We start from the raw sequence: 23,254 nt of genomic DNA, 5'->3' as shown, positions 1-23,254 counted from the left end.
CGTATCAGACAGGAGAAGCCTTGCACTTGCCTTTGTTTTGCACTTTGTTGACAAAGGACAATGAATCCATTAATTCAAGACTTAACTCTGTCTGTGAATAGGGGTGAGAACAGGGATTTGTATGAATATTATATCATCTCTCCTTACCTCGTAGTAGCTCTGGACAGCATTTATAAATGCTTCATCTGCCACAATCTGGGTTTCTCCATTGAGAAAGGCCTGGAAACGATCTTTGATTGTCTGGAGCTGCTGCTTACTTATCTGCAAAACACATCAAAATGAGAAAATTAGTCAAGGAAGGTTTATGTGTGAGGAAAAAAACCCACTCATTCTTCTGCAATATCTTATTTGGGTGCTTACGATGTGCACTTCTGCTTTCCTTTGGGGACAGCAGCAACAGATGAGGAATCAGCCATGCGTGGGCATATATACACATGCGTACTCTCGGCAAGTTCATTTAAGCAGCAGAAGCACCTAAAACCACCCTAAGCATAATTTCCAAACAACTCTGCCACCACAAAACACACACAAGACTTTTACCACTTCAGGTACACCTAAGCCCAAAAGCAAGCTGCTGTGTGCATGCTTGGAATACCGTTTCAGTGCAGTCTCCTCCCTATTTAGGCTCTCCACCCGTTCAGAAGACCTCACTCAACGGGAAGCCTTGCCAGCTGGCTGCTCAAGAGGGCACTCATCAGCACTCCCAGGCCTTGGTCTTTCCTCATTTGTTTTTCTTTCCTTACCATTTCTTTTGGCTTATCGCATATAAAACAGCAGTCGGGGCCAGTGGTGGAAGAATTTAATACCATTTAATGCCAACAAAATCACAGAAGGGCAAACACGTCCTCTTTGTCCAAGCAAGGACTTTCTCTGCTGTCTCTCTGTCCGGCATGCAGTCAGTATAACTTACAAGACAGTTGTAATTTTGGCACAATGACATCAACAGAAAGTTTACAGAGGTTCATTCCAGCCTTGTAAAATAACATGCCACTATTTCCCCAATTTATCCGACAGTTTAAAAACAGATACAGCTAAAACCTCATTTCTTCAGCTTGTAATATGGTCAAAGTCACAGCAGGCACATAAGTCATGTCCCAGCAATGTCAGTAGAGCATCTTAATATGCAGATAACACTCAGGCTGAAGCACTGTGGGGATTTAACTGCAGTTGTGTCTAGTTTACCACATGGCTACTCCTTGTTTGAGGATAAGAATTAAATTTTGACAAAAGAGAAGGAAGCAAATAAAATGTATATATATGACAACTTCAAACTTGAAGGAAAAAGAGAGCAGTAAAAATTAGGACAATCATTTACTGATGGCTGAAAGGTCTAGATAAGAGGGGTTTTTTTCTCACTTGCATGCCAGAAGACAATATCAGCCCATTAGAATGGAAGAGAAAAATAAAATTAATGGCTGCAAGAGTCTAAATGGCTTTGAATAAAGTACCTGAAACTACAGAGGTCCAGACAAGTACAGCATAATGAAGGCTGGTAAACACATCTAGCGATAAAAAGCAGGAGAGGGACCACTTGGAAAACGCAACAATAAATATCACTAGATCTACATGATGTGCCATGCGGGGTGTTTAGGGACTGCGGTAACAAACATCATGAATACTGGCAATTAATTCTGCAACACCACACTGAGGAGGGTTAGTGAGCAATGGCAATTTGATGTAATAATCACCGATTAGTTTATCCTGATGCTTATGGAGAGGTGTTCAAAGTGACATAAAGCAAGACTTAATGCGCTCTGCTTCAGAAAACGTGGAACAGCCTTCACTAGCCCTAGAAGTGCTGCAAAGGCAGGTCATTCCCACTCCTAAAACAGCAGCTTCACAGGGTCTGACGCATACAACAAGGCTCAGCATCACAGGGCAGGAGCACAGACCACCCCTCTAACCTGCCCCACCACAGCCTTGGTCACCATCTGCAATGAGCCCTGTGGAAAAGCACTGACAAAAAGCTTCTGGCTTTAAAGCTGGCAGGATCTAATTTTTGGCTCTAAGAGTCCATCTGCCACGTCAGGCACCTAAAACCCTTTGTGGTGTTTGCCAAAATCACCCTAGACATCACGCACCCTTGGGCAATACACACAGCATCAGACATAAAGCAGGCTCCAAACCTATCTGAGCCGACAGAAGCTCCTGGGAGAACTGAAAAGAGAACTGGGTCAGCAATAAGAGGAGCCAAAGACAATGTAGTGACGGAGTGGGAGACACCTGTGGGAAGGCACTAGGTTTGGTTTTATTAAGCATTTAATTATCTGGAAGAAGAGAAAAACAGGATGTTAATTAAATGTATTGATGATTTTGTATTAGCAACTGTTGTGAATGTCAGGCAGAAATGACAGGATTATAGAGGCCATGAGAAAACAAGAAGAGAAACAGGAAAATGACAGGCAACATTGAAATCAGGGTGTCGAGGCAGAAGGAAAGACATAATAAGAACACAGATACTCTAAGCTAAGAGGCTTTTAATTTGGGATTTTAACAACGTGCACAGCATTTTTATTAATTTTTCTTCTGGGTTATTTCTTAGGACAACCTCCAGAAGCCCTTGCTTGTTCAACTCCTATAATGCCATCTAGCAGCGATATTTTATGCTCCTTCCTCAATACTGAACAGGCTACCTTCAAAACAAATGATGCTCCTTGAAATTCCTAGAAATTCCCAACAGGCAGCTCACATGTGAGCTCCTGGGGGCTGTGGAAATGAATCATCAGATTTGTCTCTATCAGAGCATCAATTGCCTCCTCCTCACCCCCAAGCTCCATACAAGTATTTTCCCTGTCCAGGGAAAACGAGATCCTTCTGGATCACACCAGACTGCAGCATGGCTGTGTCCTCGGCTGACAGAACCCTTGGTCTTCCATCCCTGCCAGACCATGGAGCAGCACTGCTGTATTGATCCGTGTTTGTGACACTGTTACGGACGGTATCAAGAAAGCAGCCCGTCTGAGCCAAAATTAAACTGCTTTCATATTAAATTTAGCTTCTGCAGCACAGCAGCAGACACCTGGTGCAGAAAATCAGTACCAGCAAGGAAGCAGAGGGGGGAAAATCTGCTGGTCAGCGAAATCTGCCTGACATGCTCCATCTCCCATTTTCTGGCTCTCCCTCACCTACCAGGCACCAAGGGCATCCCTGCCAAAGCTCAAAGCGGGGCCAAGCAACGCCACCAACCCATCCACAGACACACACCCTGAACGCTCACCTGGAAGCTTAAGTGCTTTAATGCCAGGGTGTTATTTCATCTCTTGCTGTTAGAGGCACCAGCGATCAGCTAGAAATCCGTGTAAAGCAAGCCAAGAGCTTCTGCAAATCCACTAAGGGGCCAATGCAAACCATTTCTCACTTAGTTAACTTTCCATAGTGTGCTTACAAATAGCAGAAAACACCAGAACAGCTTCTCCTTCAAAGCACTTTGGTCCAATACTGCAGCCTTCGCACCAGCTACGGCTGGAGGCAAATCCAACGCGTGTGAGGATGGTGGAGAGCAGAACCCCAGATTCAAATACAAACCTAGGTGCCATCTCACAGGAGAAAAGTAGAGAGCTGGGAGTAAGCAGGATTACTGCGGTGGATGAAAGAGGTTTATTTTATTTACCTTCCCTCGCTTTGCCATCCCTCACTGCTTTTCCCCACAACTGCTTTCAGTATATAACAGCCATTACAGAAATAACCATTCTTTAATCATTGGACAGAGGTTTCAAAACACTCTGCTTGCTCACTGGGACTCTGCACGCAAGGGAACCCTCCCAAGTTAGTACTGCGGTGTGTTTATGCAGCAGTGTTTCACAGCCTTGATCTAAAGCATGTGAGAATTTAAGTTGCCAGATATACACACGCACGTTAATGTAATTAATTGAGCCAACGATGATGAACTCCTGGCGCAGGTACCAGGCAGGGCACCCATGGAGCTTTGAGCTGGCTTCCCTAGTGGATTGCATGGCTTTAGCTGAGAAGCTTGGCAGAGGTCTTCTCCATAATTGAATAAATCATGGAGTGCTCACCAATGACTAGATCTGGCCATCCAAATGCTTCCTACCTTCTTGTTCTGTTCCTTTTCTTTTTTTTTCCTAAGAGAAACTGTACGCCCAGCACAATCAAATGACCTCAGAAATGGGGCAGAACAATCTCTGGCACACGCCATGTCCCCACCACAGTCAAAAGCAAATCACAAAGACAATTTCTTGCATTTGCTTGACGCAGATGTCTGCAAATGGCGCATCAGCCTCCTCAGGACAAACGCTCACCAGCAGCTTTCTTGCTCTATGTTATTTTTACACATATTCCATCTGACTCAGAGCCGAAGGCAAACCTGAACGCAGAGAGCCATGGCACCTTCTCCAGAGTTGTTCCGGCCAGCAAACAGCTGGCATCATCTCTGCACATCATCTCCAGCCTCCTTCGCCTACACCAGCAGAGTGCAAGCATCACAAAGAGAAGCTTTTTGCCACAGAACAGTTCTCTGAAAAAAAGTTGCACACAGCAACGTGCCTCACTAATCCATCCTCTCTCCAAAATGCTTTGTGCACCGCAGCACGCAGGAGTAAGTACGGCCGTACAGCTCACTGGTCAGGGTCTATATTACACTATAACAGCTAGATTTGGGGTTTGTGACCTACGCTGTACCATGGATGGGCTCAAAGCAGAGTCTCAAATTTACATGCTTCGAACTTTAAATAACTAGAACAATTTCTGCAGATTTTCACTCTTTTAAATTGAACTTTCAAATATGCATGTGTGAAGAAAACACAATGACTTGCACTCACAGGACATTTTCTTTCTCCAAACTTTGTACAATACACATGAGCAGCAGTAAATGTCCAAGAGCCACAGATGACATGCCCTGGAGGCTAGTAGAAAGGAGAGTTTCATAAGAATTTATAAGTTGTTTATTGCAGTGATGGTGGTCCAGCACTGAGACGGGGCCCAAAGAGGCTGTGGCACCTCCAGCCTTGCAGATTTTCACAACCTGATTGCGTGAACATGATCTGGTTTGAGAGGGAGCCCTGCTTTGAGCAGGGGAATTGGGCCAGAGCCCTCTAGAAGTCCCTTGCAACCTACGTTATGCTACAGCAGTACCATATCCAACAGAAGATTCACAAGGAAGAGGCCATCCTGAACTGCAGATTACCAAGTGTCTTAGGGCTAACTGCTGATTTGTCAGTGAAGGCTACAGAATAACTCACCCACAGCTGTACGTGCACTCACACCAGCCAACAAAGCCATACCCACCAACGTAACGGCTGCTGGAATAGCAGTCAGATTTGAACTCTGTAGAAGGATGTTTTCAATGAAAGGCACTCCCTTTATTGCCCCAGTTGAATGTCTCTACAGAAGACTGGATGTTTCGGTGCACTGATGCCTCACGGGATCCTTGCACCCAACGTACCCTTTTGGAAGGATGCACCACAGAGCCGCATGCTGGTCCCTGACGGCTTAGTCCATTAGTATCACCCGTGTCTCATAGGAAGGCTCAGCTGAGGACTGCAGGTAATTCCCAAGGGAAGCACCTCTGCCTTTTGTCTACAGAGCCCAGCTCACAGCACACGACAGCAGCACAGAGCTCTGCCTCCTTAGGGCACCTCCTGTTCAGGTACCACTGCCAGGAAGAATATTTCACTGCTCACTGTGCCGTTGTTCTGGGTTTGGTTTTGTAACATATAATATATATTTTATTACTTCTCAGCATCAGGTGATTTAGGAAAAAGCTAAACCAACCAAATGAGCATCCCTCATAATCACGGTTTCCACAGTCACAAAATCAGCAATGACATGAGCAATGTGGAAGGGTGGGAAGGAGGTACAGGAGGCTGGATCAGCCAAGTGCTGGCCTTGGGGCGAGGCCAGAAGCCCCAGCAACAGCCATGGGACAAGAAAAGAAAACCATCAGGTTATTCTGTACTGGTGAAACACATCAGTTTCCCCTGTGCTGACGCTGTGTTCCCCCCGATGGGAGAAGGGACCACATGGAGGGACTCACATCCCCAGCATCTGGGATTTGAATTGAAAACTCACCAGGGCACACGCGGCTGCTTTGCTTTGCAAAGGGCTGAACACCACTGGCTTTTCTCTGTGAATGTAAGTGGCCAGTATTAACTGCCAGTCTCAGGGAAACCTTCCCCAGCTGCCTAACAGTGTATTTTCTGGTTGTTTCAGAGCAATTTAATATTTGTTACCAGAGAGAGAGCTCCTTGTACTTTGGTTTCTGACAGCCACAATAGATCTTTCCAGGGATACAGAGCCAGCATGTCCTTTTCCCTTACAGTCTGGCCGTACACGGATCACTGCGTACACACCCACTGATCTACTGCTGTCTTTACAATTCCCTCTCTGCCAGCACTTGATTTGCTGCCTCCCTGCTCTGTCCATGATTTACAGGCCCTGGTGCATTCACACTGTCCGCCCTCTCTCCAGCCACACACATGCTTTGTGGATGGCAAACAAGAAAAGCACCGGTCATGTCCCCAGCCACCGACCCTGAGGCCACCTTCTCCTCTCTCAGGAGAGACGTCCAGTTGATTTGCTGCAGAGAAACCCACTGTGCCTGAGTTTACACACGCAACCCCTTCTGCCTGCAGCAGCTCCTACGCTGCCGGCTCAGCCCACCTGCAATGCTGGGGATGGGTCAGAGCAATGGGGACTCTCCAAGGAGCAACACTCCTACACACCCTACCTGCCCAGTGCTCAGGAATCAGGCTGGGTTTGGGCACAAGCAACACAAACAGCGCATAGATCCTTACACACCACCACCGATTTGCACCTCAGAGACTGAACCAACCTCTCATGCAGGCAGCCCAACAATACAAGAATAACATTTCCTGACCTAGCAGTAAATGTCTGCTTCAGCAACACGACTGAAGGAGTGAGAACACCTACCAGAGCTGCCTGTAGAGGAAAGAAGCCCCCTCCTCTGCCCACCTGCAGAGCATCCACCCAGCCAGTGCTTTACCACAGCATCAGTTCCAACCCTTGCCAGGACCTCTTTGCTACCTCTGTTATTACCAATTCCAGCAGCTATGCAGCACACACAGTGAGCGCTGAATGATTTTGGCACTTGCTGGAACATTTCTTCTTTAAAGAGGCTCAAGTATTGCTGGATAAGTAATGGGAATGTAAAATGTCAATCCCTTTGGTTAGGCCAGTTGCAGGCACAGAGCCTCTGATCGGGCAGAGCAGATCTCTCCTTGCCACTGCCCCAGACTACATCCAGTAGCAATTTTTTCAGAACAAAGCATAAGCTCTGAGTTGCTGTCTTTGAAACACATGGATGCTTTTTTTTTATCCTCTCAGACACAGAGTGCAGTTCCTTTCTGTGATTCACTCTGCCAGCTAGGCACACTCCTCTGACACACATGAAAGACCTAAAGTGTTATTATGGCTGCTCCTACTTTCTGAAACACAGTGATGCACAATGCTAAAATAGGAAAGCGAAGCCAGGATTTGGGACTAGGCCTTTGCCATGACAACCTTCACCCTAGTACTTTCCAAGCTACACCTTTTTCAGAATCCTGCCACCACAGGGCAAGCCTATACAAAGAGACATCAAAAGAGACCTTGGCACTGCCTGCTTCACTTGCTGTCTCTGTTTGTACAGGTATGTCCATTCAACCCTGCATCTCCCCCTGCAATATGTCCCCTTTTCCATGAAGATCAACCACACTCATTGGAAAAAGCAGCTCGGACAACTTCAGGAACTTCTGCCCTTATCTGCAAGTTTCCTTTTCTTGCTGTCCCCCCACCCACCCCGCTTCTCCTGGCTGCTCCCTCCTCCACAGCTGATATGCAAGTGAATAACTCTAAGATGGAGCCACCTGACAAGAGCACAGAAAAGCTGGAACTTCTCCCAACTTTGATCTTATTTTACCTAAGCAAGCCATCAGCGGAGTGAGCTTGCAATAGATCCAACAGACTAAGTTAGCCCTGCTGGGTATTTGTCTGTGTACGATCAAACAGATGCGTGTCCCTATTTTTTTACTGGTTGATAAAAATATTACTTTGATCTCAGAAGAATGGAGAAGCCAGCACAAAATACAAGGAAGAAATAGCAATGATTAAATACTAGGCCAGTAAATGAGCACAGGCTGAGGGGGGATTGCTGCTCTCAGAAACCTCTCTGGTGACCTCTGCTGTGCTGGGAGCCTTGCCTGGGTGAGCTCTGCTGGGTGAAACACATCATCATGATCTGGCAGCTCTCAGCAGAAACCCCAGCATCACCCTGCCTGTGGTAAAACTGTAGCTGCTCTGTTAATAAAACAGAAAAAACCAAACCTATAAAAGTACTAGCAGAAATACAGCTAGCAAATAAAACCAGGAGGCAAACAGAACAAAGGCTGTCTAGGACAGGCAGAGTGATGTGCAAAGTCCCCAGCACTGGGTTGTCCCTCCAGGTGCCCCAAAGGCTGAAGATAAATCCCTTTATTCCCCTAAGGTCTCCTCCAGGCTGGACTGCAGATAGCTTCTCTCTTCCTCCTTCTGGTCCACACATCTTCTTTGTTCTCTCCCAGTCCTCCTCTGGTTAACCGCAAATCTCACTGCTGCTAACACAACTGCTTATACAACCTCCTCTGGCAAATCCTTCTCGCAAGGGCCTTGGTCAGAGGTGCAGGTCAAGCCATGTTTTCTTTGGTTTAGGAGCTCTCTGCAAATGCAACAGAAATGGCTTGGTCTGCCCTTTTGTTCCAACAGTGCGGTACGCGTGGTAGGTACAGTCCGTTGCTGATCTGAGACCTCCGAAATCACTTAGGCCAGGAAAAAGGATCAAGGGAAGATCTTCCTTCTCTCAAGCCTCACAGGCAGTCTTGGAAAGCAATATTTTCACTCCTCCTCTTTTTCCTTTGGACGGAAAACAACACATGGTCTCCTGAGGCGTATGAGTGGTGTTGTGACACAGCTTCTGAGACATTATCCCACAGACTTTCATGCTTCAAGACCAGGGTGTGGTGCACAGAGAAAGGGCACAGTGTGGAGCTGGAGAATATCACAGGTCATCTCCTCTAAGTCACCCATGCCATGTCCCTTCGAAAAGCCAGAGCCAGGCTGGGCTATGAACCTACAAGAATTGGTATTTCTTTCAGAATATTCCAAGGACAACTTCCAGAACCTGGATGCTTTATAGTCTTACTGACAAAGAAAGTAAAAAAAGTCAGTTTGAGGTATGGATGCTGCAAATGAATTGAATTGTGGCTGCAAAGCCCTAAGCCTCCTGCTCTATCACGAGACAGGCGTGTAAAATCACTCAGTGCAATCACCTGCAATAGAGAGTTGATACTGTTCTTATTAAGTAATAAAAAAGTTCTGTGGAACAGCTCCTACAAGCGCTACAAAGGTACCTTGACAAATGATGCCCAGGTGCCCAAAAGAAAGAATTGTGTAAAAGGGAATGGTTTTACTCATCTGATCAGGAAGGGCCAGAGCCCCTTTGACCAGGGAGACCCTGCCAGTCTCTGGTCATTGTTATTTGGACAGCATAGTACTCTTTAAGATCAGTAACCCATATTGCTGCTGATACTACACACGCATCTCTGTTCTCGGACTAGGTTAGAGGCTAGGCAAGACTAGTCCAAACACTGGATGAACCAAAAGACTATAAGGACACCCTAGACACAACCTAAGGACAGGTAAATATCCATAAGCTGAGTCCAGAAAGCATGTGTGGGATGGGGTGGGAATGCAAGTTGGTCCATGCTGGTAGGTTCCCCATAAAGGAGGGCAGTGTCCCAGGACCCAGGCAATCCTTGCTCTCCCACAGCCCAGTCTGCTTCTTTTGTGCCTCATCTCCCATCTGTGAAAGGAGAACAGCAGCACTTTGCTTCTTTACAGAAGTGGCTACGTGCATGAAAAGATTGGGCCTCTCACGCTAGGATGGTGGGCTATCCAAGATCAGCAAGCTACTCTTAGAGCCACATTTCTCAATCACTATTTGAACTATTATCTCTGTGTTCCCACTCCAGGCAGACCTTAGATACCGTAGTAGCTAATTGTCCTTCCTGGTTAACGTATACAGTGGTTCATCCTGACTTGAAGATGTTAAAAAAACAGCAGAGCTAAAGATCCCCTACTGACACTGCAGATCTCAAAATGAAAAAGTCTTGTCTCTAAAAATAAAAAAAAAAAAGGTACCATTTTCATCATTAAGCTCTGACTCTCCTCCATGTCACAAGCTATTTTAGAAACAGTTCTGACCAAGCAACAGAAGCGACGGACGAATGAATGGAGACTGAAAGACTCCTGGTGTGTCCCAGTCTCTGTGAAAGTGCCACTTTCAGGCTGGCAAAGTTAGCAGGGGCGGGAATAGCTTTGATGGAACGAGATAGCGAGAAATGGAGAGAAGCTTCCAGGCAGACAAAGTTGAAATGGTGAGCCCTGGAGTGAGCATCCCACACACAATCCATCAGCCCTTGCCGAGAGCTGGGCTACCAACCACCGAAACTACCAACCCCCAAGATGCGGGGCTGCCACCTAAAACAACTTGCAGCTGCACTGGTGGAGTGGAAGGGGAAGCATACACAGAGCTGAGCAATATTTCTTTTCCAAAGGAAGCAGAGTTTTAAAGAAGAGACCTGACCTATTACACAACAGGGCTCTGGCCAAGTACAACTTGTGTTCGAAATTTTCCCTTATTCTGTGCATGTGCTATGATTTCCAGGAAACAAAAAGAAAGAAAATATCCCCCATTTTCTAAAAATCTGTTTAGGAGCCAAACATATCTCTGATCCAGTAAAAGATAAGCTGTCTCCTTCAGACAGCACTTGAAAAAGGTTCAATCAATCAGTCAAGCCAGAACAGAACTTGTTTCTAGATGGAAAAACGAGAGAGAAAAGGTGTGAAACTGCAGCGCACCTCCTCCTCAAATTTCCTGCTAAAGTGAGTAATCTCAGATTTTACAAGGGCATGTTGTTTGGAGTTGGAAGAAAAAGTTTAGTAAAAGGTAGTTCGTAGTTAGTAAAAGGTTTACCGCAAGAAAACAGAATTTCAACTTTCCATTGCCACTGCCGGGCAGAGAAATGGGAATAGACCTTTGCATGGTGGCTGGTACGTACCCAAAAGGAGTGAGAATGAATGACATCAGGGAACATTATTCACGATAACATTGTTTCACTGGGGTGATGTATTATTAAAGGGAAGGCACTGTTAAAATTATCCATTTTTTTCTTCTCATAGCCCTAGTCTTTGGACCCAGTTTCTGTCAGGAAATTGAAAATGAAAGGGACAAATCTTGTAAATTATCTGAGGCATCACAAAGATGGGCGAGAGCCCTGCGGGGGCACACACCCCTAGGCTAGTTCAGCTCAAGCAAATGCTCAGAGCACATTTGCTTGGCAGGGGAGGCTGGAGGAAGCAGTGGCCTTTTTTCAGCTTTGGGCTGTAAATATAAGTGAAACTTAGCTGGGAAAAAAAAAAAATCACACTATATGGTGCGAATGCAGCGTGTGTGCTGAGTGCGCAGGTCCCACACCGGCATCTGCAAAGAGAAGAATTAGCTGGTTGCATGAAATTAGGTGTGGAGCTCGGTAATGGTTTTTAACAGAAGAGAAAGGCTATTTGCTGGCTAATGGGTTCCGGAGTCTGCAGCAACAGGGGCAAGGGGAACATCCTAGCTCCTCAAGCCACTAGCCCTCTGCCCTTGGAGCCTACAGCTGACATGCTTGTTGTCTTTTGCCTTTTACCTAATGCCAAGTCTAATTTGAGCTAAATGACACCCCTCTAAGCTGCTTGCTGAGACCCAGAACCACCCGTCCAGCCCCGTGTGGTAGGACCCAACTGCAAGAACACCTCAGGCTGGCTCCTGAGCAGAGCACGCAAACTGAGCCTAACCTGGTCCAATCCAACCTGCCTTCCCAGTATCCATCTGCAATCCAGCCTGGAGACACAGGCAGTGGCGGTAAGCTGGAAGTAAAGAAAAAAACCCATAAATAAAGCTTTTCTTTCTGCCTTCAATAGCCTGTAGTCCTTTTTTATTTTTTGGCCAAAGGTGAGAGATACCATTTTGAAACATCCAGCTTTTCTAACAAATCTAGAAAAAGCAAGTTTGGTACCACTATTATATATCAGCTACCTAAAGTCTGGCAATTTTCAACATAACAGTTGTATATGGCCCTACATAAAGATCTTTTCCAAAAACACATGACAACAGTCTAAAAACTCTCTCATTTAAAGCTAGAAAAGCTATTTTTAAGGGTTCCTGTGCACTGTAGTATATTGAAGCCTGTCTCAAAAAGAAGAGAGTAATTTTTCTTCTTTGGCCTTAAGGTAGGTTATTTTTAAGGGCTTTGAGTGATGAGCTCTGGGCATTGCTGCTGGGAGGGTTACTCCATCCTCCCATCAGCCGAGCTGTCTCAGCTCCTCGCTCGCTGCAGGAGACTGTGGATGAGAGGAATTTCAAGCTGATGCTACAAGAGCAGTGACCTGCAGCAGAAGGGGATATAACGGATGGAACAAACACCCTCTTCAACAGACACCCAGAATATATTGTCCAAGCCTAAAATCCAGACTCCTTATGCCTCCTATGCCACCTTATTGGTGGCTGAAAAATCCCAGGAGGAGGGAAGAGGCCGTGGACAGAGGTAGTCGGGCACAGTCCTAAAGGTCAGGAGGGAAGAACTGCCCGTTACCACAGCTAGTAATGAATTGTCTGCACATTGAGAGCACAAATTGTACCCCCACAAAAAGCAACTCAGCTACCGCAAATTTGAAGCATATAATTTCAGAGGAGTGTTTGCAGGAACAGAACACACGTGGGCATAAAGAAAGAGGAAAAGACAAAATCAAATCATCCTCTGTAAAAGGCAGTTCTGCTCGAATTTGCCTACAGCATTCTCCATCCTGGACCTTCACTTCTGCTCCCAGGAGTCCTGGAAGAGGTCACTGAAAACGTACAAGTCAAAACCACAGGAAGTGGGAACATAAGCTCCCCAAATGAGCACAATGCATTAAATGACTACTCTCATTTTCCTCTTCCCAGCAGCACAAGAACAGGCTGTGTCCTGGAAGCAGGTCTGTGCAGGTAGCAGATCCTGGGGCTCGGTGGAAGCCGGACCACAGGATCCTGCATGTTCCGATCCCACAAAGAGATCCAACGCCGCGCTGTACATGCATGCACAGTCCCAGCAACTCCAGCTCACATCATCTTACAGTGAGGACTGCATTTTTTTTATTTTTTAAACTCAAACCTTCCTATTAGAAGCCACAGCCTACGCCAAGGAATTAGAGATAACTGTTACCTGGAAATTGGAAGGAAAAATACTAATCTTAAACACTGCTTAAATAAAAGCTGCAGAACCGAGGGTCACGGAATCCAGTCTTTTACACGGAAACGCCCCAAAACATGTGAATGAGAGGAAGTCAGAGTTTTGTGGCTGGTTCTGCCTGATGGGCAGGCACCAACCCAGGCAGCGATCATCCCACCCCAAGCACATGGCCTGATGCCACACTGCAGAAGGGGCCCACACAGCCTGCTCGGAGGAGGCGTCCTGAGTGATGGCTGTCTCGAAGACAAAAGCCTTCGCATCCCTCTGGGATGACAGCAGTGAGCTTCCTGGGCAGCTGGGCGAGGAGGAGGAGGGAACAGGCAGCCTCAGGGTGCACCAGGGAAGGCAGGGGCTGCCAAAAACCACAGCATCAGCTTCAAAACCTGTAACGGAAAGGGGACCAAGTTGAACTGCAACCAAGCAAAAAGCCCAGCAAGACTGGGTTACATATGAAGGGCAAGCCCCAGCAAAGCAGCACAAACAAGCCTGTACGCTCTGTGGCAGCAGTTTCACTGACAGGGCTTTTTTTTCAGTGATGCCAGAGTTCCTTTGCCATTCAGCACCTCCAGGTCTGCAGATGCCAAACTTCACAGAATCACACAATCACCAGGTCAGCAAAGACCTTTTGGATCATCAAGTCCAACAATTCCTGTCTGCTGCTAAACCATGTCCCTGAGCACCTCGTCTACCCATCTTTTAACTTCAGTGAGCTACACATGATGGTTACCGGTATCCTGCAAGTATCCTGCCCACAGGGACGAGAGAAGGACAAACTACTGTGAAACTTTGTTCCACCTCCAACTCATTCCTAGCCAGATCTCAGCGCTTGGCTTTACCCACACAGGAGAGAAGGTGGCCAGGGTCTGGGCAGCACTCTGGCTGAAGGCTTGGAAAGCCAGTTATTATGCATGCTGTGGTAAACAAAACCAAGCAACAAATATACTCCCACAGGAAATCTTGGGCAGAAGAGCCAGGGAAGCTGGCAGTAGAAGTCACCCTAGAGCTACAGCATCACCACCCATTGGGAAGCAATTGGGCAGCTCCAGTCTTGGACAAGAGACTTTTCCCCTCATTGACTCAAAAGTCACAATCTTCATCACTAGCAAACCTCCCCAAGCCTGATTGCAGGTCTGCTGGGTACAAGTCACTCCCGGCTGACGTGTCTGTCTTTGCAGTCTGACTTATCTCTCCAATGTCATGTCCTGGGGTGCACCTAGGTCCCGTTTACATTTAGGGGGCAAACTGAATTTTTTATTTCCTTTAATATTCTACATTGTGACTACTTCTTTTCAAACCATGTACTATTTTTGTTGAGCTTTGCAATTAATTCCTTAGACAGCTTTTACAGAAATGTGATTTAAGCAAGCAAAATTAATCTCAGTTGATCCAGACACAACAGAGAAGCAAAGAAACTGAAGACAGATTCAGAAAAGAAACCATAACACAGAAAGATAGATGGCTTTGCCACATTTCAGGCGAACAGCAGATGCACACATGCAGCAAGAGCATGATAGAATAAAGATGCTTATCTTGAGGAAGCCAGACTCTGGCCAATATGAGTCAGTGAGAGCAAGACACCCACGAGCCTATTTGGAAGTCCAAGGAGACTTCTGAAGGGGTCTGGTAGCTGAGCTCTCTGCTAAGCCTGTGCATATACCCTGTTGCCTAAGGCTATTGGGGTGGGTGATGCAGGCTGCCTCCCCCACCAAGGGGCAGCTGCAATGTTCCTTGTAGCTACACCACAGAGAAACCCTCTGAAGCGCTGTGTCAGACTGGAGTTCAAAAGAAATAAGACTTCTCCTTCTTTATTCGTAGTGCCTGCAGAACCAGCATGAACACCCACCACGCTCTTCAGCTTTATGGGCTCTTCCCAAGAAAGAAAATAACAGAACATTAAGCCGGCGCAGTATGTACAAAGTGACAGCAACACCCCTTGCAGTAAAATCTGTGTGACGCAGAAGGAATTACCTCCATGATCCCATTCCCGTGAATCCTGCAGCATCACGCTGTCAGACGGTGGAGCACTGCACGGGGGGTGTTGGGCGGCTGATGCCAGAGAGTCATTTCCATTAGTGTTAAAAGGAACCACTGACAGCAGCAGCAGCTGAAAAGCCAGAAAGCCTCCAATCTCGATGATCACCTTTGATAAGTGCAGAACTGCACTAAGGCAGCCCAAGCAGCTCTGCCACACAAACAATCCTGGCTGTAAGCATGAGAAAACAGCCAGGACTGCGAGTTCAACAAGTTCCAAAGAAGGGCTGGATCCCAGCTGGGATGGGTAGCTGGAGCAGGAGCAGAGCAAACAGCCAGTGAGGTGTCAGCAATGGCACAAGCCTACACCTGGTCCAGCATCCACATGGCAGCTGGTTAGAGTCCTTGAGAACAAGCCAGAAGGAACCAGGTGGCCACCACAGCATTTCTTGTAGCTACTGCAGGAAGAACTATCGCCAACAACCATCAGTGTCCTTGGGATGGTGCAAGGAGACTGCATTTCTAGCCCCAGTGGAAACATAAGATGATTCACAAGAGACGTTCCTTCAGTATGGGAAAACAATTGCTTAGAATCAGAAGGAAATATAACACGAAACATAAGACAGTCCATGAGAAAACTACAGGTATGGAAGAACAGCAGCTTAAAATCAGAAGGTGGTGTTTGGGGCGTCTTTTACTATATTTAGCTTCACTTGCACAGCCCTGTAACAAACAGAATGAAGTATTATAGCTTCCCAGCTAAACGCACATGAACATCTTCTTGAGAGTAACCTGTGAAGCCTTTGTGCAACCTACTCACACCAGTTTCTGCTTCCTACAGCCACACTTGTGGTTTGCAGACCCCTTAAAGCTCAAGATCTCCAAAACAGAGATTCTGATTGAAAGAAGTTAATAACCTTTGCTTAAACGCGGTACCACATCTAGAGCCTTCATTCAGCTGCACCCATCTTTCTTTCAGAGTGACACTTCAGTGTTATTTTTTTTCCTTATAAATTCATTATACTAAGGAAATGACAGTTGCTCTTATTTACATTGGGTTTTTTAGCAGACAGCAATTATACAATCATTGCACCTTTACAGAAACAAATCCCACTTTAAACATACTAATTTACATCTCCCATTATGGTCCAGCAGTTCAGACAGAGGAAATGCCCATCATTACAACTATCACGTCAAGTCAGTGAGGCTTTTGGATATGCAAAAAACCTACAGAAAATTAATCCCCAAGATATAAACATAGATTTATTCTTTAGAGGAAGAGCCAGATACAAAAACCACAGTCCTTTGAGAGAGAATAAACTAGACATCAAGGTTATTTTCTTCAGAACAGCTTAATAAGCAGGTGCTGAGCCCATAGTGGCCATTTATCGAGCACAGCACATGAAATGAGTTGCTGGCACAGCCTTGGCCGTTGCAGTTTGGAGTAAAACCATCAGATCTCACAGCAGATCCCTTGCCAGTTTGAAGTGTCTCCCCACCACCCCCACCACTCGTTTCTCATCAGCTCTCCGCAGACAGCAACAGATCATTTCATCCCGTTACTTACGCCACAGAAATTTAGACTCGAGGACAAACAGGCATAACTACGTTACATCATTTAAGTAAGAATCTTAGCAACTACATCGAATTCTGCCTGAACTGCTGGAAAGAGCAACAGACCTTCAACTAAACTAACTAGCCCTGAGCCAGAGGAATACTTTTTTTCTGCTGATTCATTTGATAGGAGGTGGTGGTGCTGAGATCACCTTCACAATCCAAAGCACTAGAGAGTGATCCCCTCCAGCACACTCCAATCCCTTTTGTTGCAAATGTCTTTGAAGCAGCCCGTGCTTTCCAGGGCCCTGCCTTGCCCCATTCGTACCCAGGTCAGCTCCAGGGTTTATCTGTGCTGCAAATAACCAGACTCTCATGGCCTCCTTGTACCACTCGATGCAGAATGGAAGTAAAGAAAAAAACCCACCATCCCATTCCCTGAGGTACCCGTAACTCAAATAATTTCACATGATAATCCATATAAGACAGGAGCAGTCCTCTTCATGAGGCTGTGTCAAGGACACAAGTCTGCATCCCTTGGGCACAGACGCACGCTGAGCTCAGACAGGGGAGCCCAAGCTCGCACCAATGGGGTCTGGACAAGTTGGGTGCAGGGGAGGGAAAGGGCAACCCCTCCTGCTGTATCTGCACTTGCCCACCTCAGGTTTGCCAATCCCCTTAGAAGAGCCAGGCTCTCCATGGGAGCAAACTGCTGCAGGAAAGACACAGCTTTGTACCACCCAGCACGATGCTCCATCATGTGGCTCTGCCCAAGCCCACACAACACATTATCTTTTACTACGCACTGAAACAAACTGCACTTTTTAGTGCTTCTTTCTTTTCTTCTAGAGAGGAGCTAATTACAGTGGAGAAGGATCTCTATGGCTCTCACATATATGATGCCTGTACTTCAGAGGTTTTTAATTTGTGTTATGCAACTACATGCACACACTGTACTTGGAATTACACAGTACATAAACTAATCAAATAACACTAACCACTCCACGTAGTTAAACCATGCTGGGATAAGAAAGAGTAACAATTTAGTGTAGGCATGGCAAAGTCCCTCTCGCACCTTGGTCAAAGTGGCATCCGCCACCAATTATCAAGCTGGCAAAATGTACCTGTTATCGAGAGCAATGGTTTAACTTAACAGGTAAAGTGCATGGCTGGAGGTGCAAGAAGTCACGTACCCAGTGCTACTCAGCTGGAGGTGGAGTGGGATACAGGCTGAGCACAACCCAAGGGAGGGGTGTTCTGTTGCCAAAAAGGCCAAAGCATCACACAGAGCTGGGTGGACAATGGAGGAGGCGGAGGGAGCACCCTCCTTCGTCTGGAGCAGGGAAGGAGCTCCCTGGCTGGCACTGACAACCCAGTGAGCCCTGGAGGAAGGAAGCAGGGGCAAGGCAGGAAATGTGAACCTGGGGAAGGGCTGCAGGAACTGCAGAACTCTGCTGGGGAGCGAGAGGTCTTAAGGACGAGAGTCCTCACAGTATAGAAAAATCCTCTGCAAAGAAGGAAACAATTCATTCCCTTTGTCCACAGTAACAAAAAAGATGCATTACAGCATGGAAGCCAGGCTGGATACTGGGGACAAGGTCCTGTCCCAGCAAGGATGGAGATGCACAGGAGGAGTTGGCCTGGGAATCCATGTTCTGGCATCCCCGGTGGGACTGGCCAGACAAACACCACCAGGAATGACATGGGCACACTCAATCCTACTTCTAGTGAGGAAGACTGTCAGATCAGCTGAGGTCCTTCCAGCCCCATTTTTACAGGATTTCTACTCTTGAATCCACCTACCCTGCCATCCCTTGCAGGAGGCAGCCCACAGCCCGACACTGCTCAGCAGCGGCCCCCACGAGAGGCACAGGCTATATTTATTCTGGTACATTGCAGTGGGAAGCTTTAATCTGTGTAATCGCCTCAGAGAAGATTTCATTCAGTGAGGGGAAAGCAATTACCATTTCATTTGCAACCGGTTGCCTTCCCAGGGTCTTCATCTATCAGAGCTGGAGGGTCCTGTCAGACCCTGCACCTGCCTGAACTATTTTGAGAGAGAGGTTCATTCCTCTGTCAAAAGCATTTGCAGATACTTAAGGTTTTCAGTCCCTGTTAGAAGCCATTTTCTTCCTCCCAGCTGCTATTGCTTTTATCTGGCAGCATACACCCTGCATGAAGAAAACAACTGGATATAATCCTAGATTAAAAGGGATTGTAACGCAGAATTAAATACAAGCCATATCCTTGATAGGGCCCGCTGTCGTCATTCACAGAGCACAGACCTCGGCCATTTGGGAGGTGGGCAGATGGTGGTGGCATTTCAGATACTCTCTGCAGCTCCTGATTTTCCTAGACAGGCATTTACATCTCTTCACAAAGGTGAAAGGGAGAAAGAAAAACAAACCTAAAAAGGAAAAAAACCCAAACCCCTAATCCTTAGTGACCCTGTATGACGCTGCATTAAAATCCCATTGAGACGTCACTCCAAAAACTCGCAATTAGAATGCCAGCCCTGTTGGAGCTGCTCACCTCAGTGCTAGGAAGGTCTGTGGTCTCACAACAGCCATACCAGGAACTACAGGAAAATACAGGAAGGCACCTGGGGCTTAAAACAGACACGCAAATAGTCCTGAGGAAAGGATGCTCATTGTCTACTGCGGCAAGGACCACAATAGCCAAGCAAAGCAAAAGCCCACTAGGAAATCTTTAAGGCTTTATCTTACCTCAGGAAAGCCACAATATACTTATATGCACAGCTGCATATTTAAAGAAAAAAAAGGCACTTTAATCTTCTGCTCTTTCCAGCCCGGCAGCCAAAGCAGCTTGACTTGATAAAGAGACTTGAGAACTATGAAGACTACACATTAAAGGAGAAAATTTCCAACTGTCTCTCTCCTGTAAATCGTGGCAGCCAAAAAATCCAACCCTAAAATAAAGATGTGCCTGAAGGTAGTAATTTTACAATCAGCAACATAATGATTTATATCACTGCTGTCATCTTTGTTGGGGAAAAGGAAGCCAGGTATTGTGATCATTAGCTTTTTTATACAGATGATCTTTTTAAATGAGGAAAAACACATGCATTTTAATAAGGAACTGAAGGAAATAGCCCCGAAATACTAACAGAAAAATCCGCAGCTCAGGCCAAGATTTGCAAACACAGGAGATGAATATTATACTGGTATCACTGGCGGCATCCTGAGCTGCTGCACATCCGAATCCCTGTGTAGGAGCCTCACTCACCTTTGAATCATGAGACCCTGCACCCTCCCAAAACGTGGGTCCTTGTGCCACAGGCCCTGAGCGGGCACAGCCCGAAGCTGGCCCTGTTCCCACCGAAGCGCGTGGGTTTCCAGGTGCTGGTCTCAAATAGCGAGGTGCCATCATTCCCAGCCAGGCCAGGGCTGCGCACGGCACTCCCCAGCATCCCGCTGATGGGGGGCATGGAGCAACGGCATCAGGTCCCACTGAACAACAGCCGCTTCAGGCTCTAATCTTAAAACAGAGAGCCAAGACATTCCTGTCTCTTTTCCCAGAGAAGTTCCAGAGGTAAAGCCTGGTGCCTGATGTCTAAGCTCCTGCCTGTGCCTTGGTAGTCGCCCATGAAGGTGTACAAGACAGGAGGCTGCTGCTGTCAAAGGATCAAAAATCAACTTGACCTTTAATGCTTAAATTTAAAGTAACGACTCAGCTTCTCATGCTTCCATTCCCTAATGTAACCATAATCAGATTTGTGGCTGAGATCAGAAAACTGTTTTCAGAGACCAATTTACATGAGGCCTTCAATAAGCCTGGGTGATAGGACAGCAAGGACACCAGCACAAGCTTTCTCAAGGCTCTGATGGAACAGGTTTGTAGTCAGGATGCATTTGAAGGTCACAGAACAGGACTTTCTGCAGGTGACAGCAGCAGTACATCAAACCTTGCTGAATGCTTACAGAGAAAAGCACCAGAGAAGTCACTGAGAGCGCTCAGCTGGGATGGGAAGCCCTTGTATGGGAACTCCAAACTGAACAACAAATCTCGGGTCACAAAAACACCCAGCACTCAACACAGATGAAGAGGATGGAGACCAAGTCTAAAAAGCTAATTTCTACTCCATCCAGTATTTTAATGGAATAAAAGAAAGGCTCAGCTTGTACTGAGCAAGTTTGCTTTATAAATACCATAGGACATGCCAAAAAACCCCACCCTCCTCCAGAGAAAAAAACATGTCACCTCCCAGTTCATGGCTTGCACCAATGGTCATCTAATCTCACCCTGCGTACAGCAGTCTCAGGCTTTCAACAGATTCCTCAGCCTGACAAGGATGCACTGAGGATGTCCAGCAGTCCAGCGCCGTGGCATACTGGTGGGAGCAGCCAGCAGTTGTTTGGCATCATTCGACTTGCAGATCAGCACTCCTGCCTCCCAGCTCTCAGCCTTTGAGTATTTCTGGCTCTGTAGGTCCGTAATACCTTTACTGCTCCTTGCCCTCCCATGTTTGCCTTTGAAAAAAGGTTGATAGCAACAGAAGTTGGACTAGTTCCTGAAAGCAGGTCCAATTCAGTTCTGCTCCGTGAATCCCCTGGGAAGACAGAGGACTACCACCAACCCTTGTGTCCAGCCCTTCTCCTGCACAGCTTGTCTCATATTGCCCAGTATAACGAGAGAAGAACAGGTAAGGCACTTATATGTGCCAAGATGTGCACCTGCAGCTCTGTCGAGCAATGCAGAGGCACATGCTGTGCAGGAGGTGCCATGCAGTGAAGGGCCAAGACACCTCTCACCCTTCCTGCCCCACCAGGAAATGTCACTGTGCCAACCATCCTTCTGCCAACAAACCCTCCCCGTCTCCATTAAATTCACACCAGCACCTCAGATGCACAAGTATCTAATTTTTCAGGCTTCTGCGGGAAGTTGTGGGTGCACAAAGCAGTCAGGATTAGGTCTAGAGCATCCTGGTAGCAGGAACTTTCCCAAAGCCAGGGTCTGAGCCCTTCCCCGCTCTCCTGTCTCATCCCTGCACAACAGCTAGCAAAGATCTATGGGGCTCACCTGGGAATTCATCCTGCTCTGCGCAATACTGCTAACGACAAAGGCTAACAGCAACACCTCCAGCAAGGCAGAGAACCTGAGCACAGCCCCAAAACATTAGTCACTACAAACACACTGCATAACCTGGAGCTGAACACACACGGCGCACATTTTAATTTACTTAAATTATGAATGAATGTGAGTTTACCTGGTGTTTACTCCAGACCAATAAAAACACATCCAAAAGCACAAATCCTCTGCAAAGAACAATCATCAATGGATGCCTACCCTTGACCACTGGAGCCCGCGCAAGCAAGCAGAGATATAATTGAATGCCAAGGGCTGACATTTTTCATGCATTAAAGGGGAGTTTTCCTTATGGGAAATCCTTACATGCTGCTGTGTGCACTCTCAGAAGGTGCCCACCTACAACCTCTTCTTATTTACGTATTCTTTTGCACAACCTATTTGTTGAACCAAAGGCTGAAAAGCAAGAAGGAACCTCACTCAGGAAGGGAACGGCCTAAGGAAGAATTGCATGGATTCACCAGGACAAACAATAATCATCACTCTGATCTTGGGCAGTGATCGATTAGTTACAAATACACACCACCGGCAAGGTACCAGGGCACAGAAAGAGCTTTACTGGAAAGGCACAGGAACAGACCCCAAAAGCAGAGCACTCATTGTTCTCCAAAAGATAACCCTAAGTGCCCATTTCACATGGAGATCATATTTTCCTGCTCATGCTGGACAGGAGGGCAAATGATATCAATAAAGCCTACATTGCATCTCAGAGTCCTTGGAGGGAAAGGAAAGTGGTACTTCATATTTCTATAAAACAATTAGTATTGACAGAACAGACTGTAATACAGCACTCAACCCAGAAGAGTTATTAACTATCACAGCAGCTTGCTTACTGGATGCAGATAGGAAGCAAGGAGGTGGTAATTACAGAGCAAAAAGCCAAGCCAGGCACACAGTTTTGCTATGAAAGAGGTATTGACCCATGAGCCTTCTGTGCAGGTGTCTGGCAAGACATCATGTACCCAGTGTCAAGCACCAGCACATCCCCAGCACAGCCACCAGCATCTCCCTGGGCACAGTGTGGGAAGAGCCAGAGCCCAGCACTGATTCAGGAGTGCCTTCCCTGCACAGGTGGTGCGTGGCCTCTCTCCTCGTTGCCTGGGTTTCTCTGTGCCTTAAATAAGAGCATGGCTATAAGCCAAGCAGAGAGCTCTGGCCATTTACAGCATTGGTGATGGAAAAGTACCACCGATGTAGAATGGTGCCTGGGAAGCTCTCTGTAAGATACCAGATACTATCAAATACTTCCCCACTGAAGTTGAAGGCAACTGGGTTCTGCACCCTCCTAATCTGCAAGTATGTGATTAATCCCCGAGACCAAAGCCTCAGGGACAGATGAGGCTCCCTGCATGCAGCTTCAGCCT

At 46.7% G+C, this 23,254-nt stretch overlaps 1 protein-coding gene across 21 annotated transcripts in view; it reads right to left on the bottom strand.

Annotated features, from left to right (window-relative positions):
* CADPS (calcium dependent secretion activator) overlaps positions 1-23,254 on the bottom strand; it is a 220,750-nt gene that overhangs the window by 177,099 nt on the left and 20,397 nt on the right. For all 21 annotated transcript variants that reach the window (XM_054076643.1, XM_054076638.1, XM_054076644.1 and 18 more), the window contains exon 2: positions 148-261. In XM_054076643.1, coding sequence (XP_053932618.1) covers positions 148-261 — 114 coding nt within the window. The remainder of the gene's footprint in view (positions 1-147; positions 262-23,254) is intronic.

The sequence above is a fragment of the Cuculus canorus genome, chromosome 11 (genome assembly GCF_017976375.1).
Source record: "Cuculus canorus isolate bCucCan1 chromosome 11, bCucCan1.pri, whole genome shotgun sequence".
In the NCBI taxonomy this organism is placed as follows: Eukaryota; Metazoa; Chordata; class Aves; order Cuculiformes; family Cuculidae; genus Cuculus; species Cuculus canorus.
This window is presented reverse-complemented; position numbering and strand designations above follow the sequence as displayed.